This window comes from Watersipora subatra, chromosome 7 (genome assembly GCF_963576615.1).
Source record: "Watersipora subatra chromosome 7, tzWatSuba1.1, whole genome shotgun sequence".
Taxonomy (NCBI): Eukaryota; Metazoa; Bryozoa; class Gymnolaemata; order Cheilostomatida; family Watersiporidae; genus Watersipora; species Watersipora subatra.
In genome coordinates, this window is record NC_088714.1 from 41379900 (window position 1) to 41387609 (window position 7710).

Genomic DNA, 7710 nt, shown 5'->3' on the forward strand with positions numbered 1-7710 from the left:
AAGAGTTCAACGCTTTAGGCTACAGTTGATGAGATATGACTACAACATATTTCGTACACCAGGTGCGAAAATGTACTTAGCCGACTCGTTGAGTCGTCCTAATGGTAGTTATGACTCTGTAGACCTCAACAAAAGTAGGGAAATGGAAGCATATGTTGGGGCTATTGTAGCAGCCTCTATAGATACAGAAGGTTGTGAAAGTGAGATTAAACACGCTATGCGAACTAATAATGTTAGTAGAGAGCGCCTTAGTCATATTAATAATGATTGGGAAACTCCTTTGCAATTGCTCAGTGATGAGATGTCAAAGTATTATACGTGTAGACATAGATTGACCTTGTGCAATGGGTTAATAATGTATGACTCACGTATTTTTATCCCGGAATGCTTGCGGGAAGTGTATCTAGCAAAGTGCCATGAAGGTCACCAGGGTATCTCAAAATGTAGACGCTGTGCGCAGGCCTACATTTGGTGGCCTGGTGTCAGTAACGACATTGAGAATTTTTAAAAAGCTGCAATACTTGCATCTGTCACAGTGATATTAGACACCAACCAATGGTAGAAAGCGAATTGCCTTCCTGCCCTTGAGAGGTAATAGGCTCTGACATTTTTGTCTTTGAAAGCAAATTGTATGTAGCGATCATTGATTACTACTCTAGGTGGATTGAGGCGTTACCTGTACACGCCCAGACATCTGGTGCAGTAATATCTGTTATGAAAAGCGTATTTTCTCGTTTTGGTGTACCTAAAATTGTACGGTCGGACAACGGCAAGTGCTATGATAGTGATGAATTTAGAAACTTTGCCGCTAGCTATGGTTTTCAGTTGGTTACGAGTAGCCTTCGCTATCCTCAATCTAATGGATTAGCCGAAGGTGCTGTCAAAATAGTCAAAAAGTTGTGGTTGAAGAATGAGGATAAGATTGAAGCCTTGTCAGTCTATAGAACCACTCCGCTGTCAACTGGGTATTCGCCGAGCAAACTCATGTTTGACAGGGCAGTAAGGTCTACACTTGGACTGCCCAGGTCTCGTCAGGTGGATTACGAGGAATTTGAACAAAAAGACGAAAACAAGAAAACAGAAATTAAGCGTAACTTTGATAAAAAGTATAGAGTTTCAGAAATGCCTGAACTGAACGTCAATGATAAAGTTTGGGTCAAGTCACCATCTGATGCCAGGGCTGGGGGTATTGTGGTCCGCAAGGATCCTTTACCAGATAGTTACTGGGTGAGGATAGGAGACAGAGAGCTCCGGAGAAACAGGAAACATTTGTTTTTGCTACACGAAAACGAGTTTGATAGGTTTTTTGATAATGATCTGGGTAGCTGTCTAGTAGACACTAAGTGTCTAATGGTACCTAGCCTTCTGCCTACCGGCAGCAGTGAAGAGGCCCCAGCAACTGCGCTGGACGCCGCATCTGCAGCTGAGCCGGATGAAACGCCTGTTACCACTACGAGAAGTGGCAGGCTTGTTCGGCCTCACAGATATTCTGATATGGTTTACTCGTAACTGCTTCTGTTATAGATTATAGAACATACAAATTCTCATGACCGGGCCTAACGGATCAGCGAAGGGTGATGGCCCGAGTAGTGGAAGGAGCTCCAGTGACAGGGGAAGTGATGGCACCAACGCCGCTAAAGTTTTCGGTAAAAATGGTAAACTGTACTGTATGATCTGCAGGTGCAACCGCGGTCATGTAGCTAGCGAATGTCCAGGGTTTACTTGTAATAGGTGCCAAGCTTTCGGTCATTTTGTCAAGGACTGTAAGGTGCCAAAATTTGACTTTTGTCACAAATTGGGCCATGAGGTCGCTGGATGTGATAAAGGGGGGCCACATGGTCTGGTGGTCAAAGAAAGATTAAAGTTCTCAGTAGTAATGAGCCTGATGCTAAGGTTAAAGGTTATGCAGCAGCTGTAGCTGGTACTAGTAGGCCTACACAGCTGAATGTGTCTCTGATGGGTGCAGTTAATGATTTTCTGTCAAATGTTACTAGTAGGGGACCACCTGGTGAGAAGGTCTATCAGGAGAGAATGTTACAGTTTGAGAGACGAAAAGAAGAAGCTAAGCTTCGGTATGAGAGAGAAATGCAAGTTATTAAGGAGGAAGAGCAGAATTATGAATATGAGTTTCAGTTGTCACAAGCTATTCAGAAATCTGTTAATGAGTTGCTTAATGTGAGGGCCCAATTTCGGGGATCACATACGCCTGCAGATTCGTCTGCGGAAGGTTCCAGCAGTCCCAGAGAGGGTGCGCACAGCGCAACTCCTGTTTCCCCTCGAAACAGTTCATTGCCAACTGTTAAGTCAAAAGTTACTGTAGCTGAGGCTTCGGCCAACGCTGCTTCTGATGCTGAGGCTTCGGCCAAGGCAAGTGATTCTGAGGCTCCGGCTGAGGCGAGTGATGCTGAGGCTTTGGCCAATGCAAGCGGTGCTGAGGCTTTGGCTGATGCAAACGATAGCGAGGCTTCGGCCAGGTTAAAGGGAGAAGGTGAGGGAGGAAGTGAGCCACACGAGGCTACTGCCTCCGACAATGATGAAGAGTTACATGATAGGCTCCTTGAGGATGATGTCAAAATGAAGGGCGAGACTGACTGCTAAACTGCTACCAGTAGTTAACGGCAATAGTATGGGAGTTCTGAAGTCAGCTACATGTATATATACTTAAACGCAACCGCAACCTATTCGTGAATATTGTAGCTGGTTAATAGGTATGTATGCCTGTGCTAATATTAATATCAGCTTCGATTGCTCTTTGATGCCAAGATCGTCATAATTTCATCTAATGCTAGCTTCGCTGATTTCTCTCGAAACACTCCTGACATGGTAACATTGTTTTGGTTTTCCACCTTGTTGTGCTCTATCCAGCTTGTGTGTTAATGCTATACTAGCAATAACTGCTTTTGCAATAATCACTTTTTGTAACCCACCACTTGCAAACTGTTTACTCCATTCTCTAAGGGAAGGGGCATGTTGGATAACTCTATCTGAATGATTGATTAAAGGTCAAGATTACAGTTTAGGTTATGTCAAGGCCAAGACCGGTTTTATGCCAACCGTAAATGCCAACGGCGCTCCACAAGAATCCCAAAGAATAACTAACGGACCTTATACAGCTAAACAGTACCGGCACTTCTTGTTCTGAATCTGACGCGGTAAGTCATAATTTAACACAACCTTAGACAAAAACTATCTCATCTAGTTATTTTTAGTCATGTCTAATGGGTGTTAAATACAGTGGTCCAACTTAATTGCTTCTAAATCTCATTTGATTCATTAGTTCGTTATTAGTTTAATTTCTATTTGGTCACTCTTTGTATTATCAATGATATAGAAGCTTCTAAACCATTGGTATTATCCATTACCATGTGTCTAAGATTCTTGCCTTTCTCATCCAAAGTCAGTTTTATATATTATCAATAAAATATGCAGTCTCACATGCACAAACTATGGAAAAATTGAGCAGTTTTTAGTGCTTAGTCAATAGGAGTTCATAGATCAGCTGATTCACTTTACACATCACCATGATGTTGCGTTATGCTAATTATAGGCCTCACTTGTTTTGATTACAGACGGTTCCCAACCTACAAACAAGTTACGTTCCGAACGTTTGTTCGTAAGGTGAATTTGTTCGTAAGTTGCTTCAGTGCTATATTTTGTATTATAATTTATGTTTAAGGCCTATATAAGTATATTAAAGGTTTATATAAGTATGTTTAAGGCTTGTATAAGTAACCTGTATTGGTTTGTACTGAAATTTTTTTTAATAAAATGGAGATAATAGTTTGGTGGACGCCGGGCCATGACACTGCCTTTCTTATTTATTGTGTCTTGTCCTTTTTATTATATTGTTGTTTTAATCGTTATGCTATCACTTATAGTTGTTGTCTTATTTTTTGTATGTGTTGTCCGTTTATTATATCGTTGTTTCACTCGTTATGCTATTGTTATATCTGATATACCATCATAACACTATCACTTATCATCACTTACCATACAGGATTAATTTATTCGCGGAGTTATATTTCGCGAAAATTGAAATTTCATGCATATTCGCGGATTAATTTATTCGCGGCTGAAAACGGTCACTCTTTAGTAAGAGTTAACTCTATTGCGGCCAGCAATAGATTTAACCATACGCATGCGCACATTGCGTGTTTCGGTTTCTATTTAGTTTACAACTACGAGTCGATTGTGCTAAGCTATAAATTTTTTGCTGGGTTCAGAAGTTTTCACGAATATTCATCGATTTTGAGGCTTTTGATGAACCAACAATTTGTGGTAAGTAATGAGTTTTTTCAAAACCATTTACTAAATTAGTTGAATTTAGTTTGAATTCAACCGTTGGCCTGTCTGCATTAGCCTCGGGTTCGACTTCCTCAGCTGGCAGCTGCGCTCCGTCACCTCCCTGATTTTCTGCCGCCTCCTCATGGGCCTCACTTAGAGGCCCAACAGGCAGTACAGGGTCAATAACCAGCTCCACCGGTGGCATATTGACGGCATCCACCTCCGGAAAGTGGTTGCCACCTAGACCCAATGATCTAGGTCGAATGTCACTGACAAGTTCATGGTTGACATGGTCAGTACCTATGTCATTACCATAGCGCCGTCGCCTGACATCCCTCACATGCTTAGGCATGCCATCCACACACACTGTGTGCTTAAAGACGAGGCTGGTAACCTGACTTAGCGCCCACTGTTTTGTGCAAGATGAGGGGTATGGTCAAACCCACACCTCACCACCCACACTAAAACAGCTCTCGACATCTTCTTCAGATGTCTTACTGTTGATATCAAAAGGCATTCGCCATTGGTATCGAAATAGCACATTCGAAGAAACAGAGGTCTCCTCTATTTCCTTCCAAGGTGTTACATTATACCAAAAAGTCGCCTCCTCCGGGGTGATCCCACCCCTTTCAGCAATCCTCTTGATTGTCCTATGAGTTCTCTCAACTATTCCATTATCGCCAGGGGCATAGGCGGCTCGAAAACGAAGAGAAATTCCCCACCTGTTTGCAAACTGATGAACAGCTGCTGACCTGAACGCCGCTGAGTTGTCCAGCAACAACTCATAACACGGCCCGCACTCAACCATAGTGCTACATAGCTGAGTCATTATCTGGGCTGCAGACTCAGTTTGGAGCCTACACCAGATGGCAAACCGCGATGAGCCACAGTCCACCATTGACAAAAAAGAACTGTCACCATAATGAGTCACATCAATAGCAACTCGGCACCAGTTCTCTTCTACGGCCAAATCTCCAACGGCCACAATACTCTCGCCCCGCAATGCAGGGTCAATGCGCTGGCATGCCTCGCACCCAGCTAAGTTAGTCTTTACCTGTTTCCGTGACAGATCTTTGCGAATATGTCGTGCAAGGTAAAGCGTCCTGTCAACCCCCAAATGGTGCGGCAAATGTGCTGCCCAAATGGCGTCTTCAGGACTTTCGCCGCTGACAATCGCAGCTGACACCTCAGCTGCTTCACAGTCAGCCTCTCGGTACTCTAGCCAACGCCTTGATACCCTGGTCATCCGATCAGCTTTATCCTCTACGGAAGGAACAAAGTGAACAGACACTGCAAGTCCATACTTGGCTATAGTGTCACGGATCACCCCCAAACGACGCTTCACAAGCATCTCCGCAACACCCTTTGTTCGGACGCGGTTTCGTTCATCCATGGTGTTGGTCCACCAGTTAACAACTGTAAGTGAATCAATGGCCAACGTAAAAGTTTTGAACCCCCACGCAATTGCAAAATTGATCCTCCGACCATCCGCCTCCAACTCGGCAACATTGATGTGCTGATGGTCAGACTCCTTTCGGAGCCATGAAGCATCCTCCACAATGTTGCCATTGACCTCCAAGGCCACACTCATGCCAAGAGAGCTTGCATCAGTCCACACTGTAACAGAATCACGAGGGTTCACCCTCCAAACTCCTTTGACTGGGTCCTCGCGGCGGGCTCTTGCCAAGAGCTCACCAGCCAGACTGCCGACTGTCTTCCCGACAGGAGAGTCCCAAGCTCCACTGCAGCCCAGTCGTTGTAAAAAACTGCACTGCGGGCGCAGCCACCCTGCCACAGGGTAGTGGCCAACCAGTCGGCCACATATCGAAAACAGCTATCTCTTCGTGAGCGCTGACAGCTCAAAATTGTACTCAGAAAGAGCTGTTCCCCTCGACATCTTCAGATGCCCGCTGGAATCTTTTTGCAAAGCAACACCCAGCAACCGGCCTCCATTTAAGGCCTCAGGCTCCTTTGTCTCAAGCTCATACCTAGCCAAGTGGTCTCTCAATCCTTGAGCATTCAGTACGGACTCCTGAACCACTATGTCATCAATATAGTGATCAGTACCACGATGAGCACGTTCGTCCAATGACAGAACTTTTTTAAGGATTGAGGTCATGATCCTTAGTGCACATGACAGGCCAAAACCCAGTCGAGTTAAGGCATAGTGCACATCCTTTTACCTCACGACCTGGTACTTCTACAGGTCCTTGGAAATGTGGATCTGCAGGTATGCGGACTTAAGGTCTACCACCTTCAGCTCGCTCTGCAGCTGCCGCCATTTTCTAATTTTATCAGCGCACACCACCACCACGTCATCACCAGTATGACACTCGACAAATGCATTCAGCTCACGATAATCCATGACTGGGCGCACTTTGTCTTTTGTCGGCTGAACCACTGCCAGCAGTGGACTGCTGCCTTCTACAGGCCCGTGCCACCGCTTCAGCCAGCCTTTCGAGATTCAGCTCTCTAGTTCGGCGCAATAGCGCTCTCTCACCTGAGGTGCCTGAGTACATTTATACTCAGATATCCTGGTCTGGAGCCCGTTAGGCAGCTCCCCAGACCACCGCCAACTAACAGTCCAGTGACCTTTGGCAAACTCGGCTATAAAATCTGGGTCCTCAACCCGCAGAAGGCCCGTACTGCCACAGGTTGATGGCCCAGAGTCATCTCCAGCCTTGCTGGCTGCACTAAACGCGGGCTTTTTTTGAGAAACTCCGCAGCATCCTTTACGATGAGGTTTCCCCCACAGGACACTGTATTTCGAATCTACACCTTTCCCAACAGTGACACCACCCATATGATCGATGACATCACCGCCAAGAAGGCAGCTGACCCCGAGATTCCTTAACTCACTTATTACTGGCGCGGTGACACGAAAGCAGTGTCCATGCAAACCAATAATGACTCGACATCGGCCTCTCATGTGAGAAACTTTGCCATCGGCCGTTAACAAAGGCTGGCCTGGCCTAACAGGAAGCCCCACCACCACCCGCGGACTCACCAATGTCCGCTCGCTTCCTGCGTCTACGAGACACATGAAACAACGGCAGTTGAGAACAGCCCGAACAACTGGCATGCGACTACTGCACATAACCCTACCAGTTGCCCCAGACAGTACAAAACTGTCTGACCGCACGCATGTACCAATGCGTGCTACTCCGTTTCCATCGAAGAGGACGCGCTGCCCCTGTCTGCGCCCTCCTCATGAAAACCCGATCTACCACTGGCAGACCCGGCAGCTAAGTCATCGTGGGCTTGCTATCTAGGACAGCTCGCGACGAGGTGCTCAGTGCCGCCACACCTAAAGCAAGCTCTGTTGGCAGAAGCCTCTGACTTCTTTTCTGCGGCGCTCTTACGCCCGAGTCTGTTCTGTTGACAGGCTTTACACGGTGATTTCCACCACACCGAAAACAGCTGGAA

General features: G+C 45.9%; 2 protein-coding genes across 2 annotated transcripts; one reads left to right on the plus strand and one right to left on the minus strand.

The window, feature by feature from the left end:
• Nucleotides 1–1546: 1546 nt before the first annotated feature.
• LOC137400768 (prophage side tail fiber protein homolog StfR-like) lies at nucleotides 1547–2598 on the plus strand. The gene is made up of 2 exons (XM_068087105.1): nucleotides 1547–1662; nucleotides 1827–2598. Exons 1-2 carry the CDS (start codon nucleotides 1547–1549, stop codon nucleotides 2596–2598), a joined length of 888 nt encoding a protein of 295 aa, XP_067943206.1.
• Nucleotides 2599–4720: 2122 nt separating this feature from the next.
• LOC137400769 (uncharacterized) lies at nucleotides 4721–6403 on the minus strand. The gene is made up of 2 exons (XM_068087106.1): nucleotides 6141–6403; nucleotides 4721–6026 (listed from the first exon to the last, which is right to left on the minus strand). The coding sequence occupies exons 1-2, from the start codon at nucleotides 6401–6403 to the stop codon at nucleotides 4721–4723; spliced, it is 1569 nt and encodes a 522-aa protein (XP_067943207.1).
• Nucleotides 6404–7710: the final 1307 nt, after the last annotated feature.

What these genes read in the sequence shown, in the direction of transcription:
- LOC137400769 (XM_068087106.1), bottom strand. Translation starts at nt 6,403, where the DNA reads ATGACCTCAATCCTTAAAAAAGTTCTGTCATTGGACGAACGTGCTCAT. An exon ending in TCTGAGTACAATTTTGAGCT is followed by an intron (nt 6,027 to 6,140) that starts GTCAGCGCTCAC and finishes ACTGGGCTGCAG; the next exon opens with TGGAGCTTGGGACTCTCCTG.
- LOC137400768 (XM_068087105.1), top strand. Translation starts at nt 1,547, where the DNA reads ATGACCGGGCCTAACGGATCAGCGAAGGGTGATGGCCCGAGTAGTGGA. An exon ending in TTCGGTAAAAATGGTAAACT is followed by an intron (nt 1,663 to 1,826) that starts GTACTGTATGAT and finishes GATGTGATAAAG; the next exon opens with GGGGGCCACATGGTCTGGTG.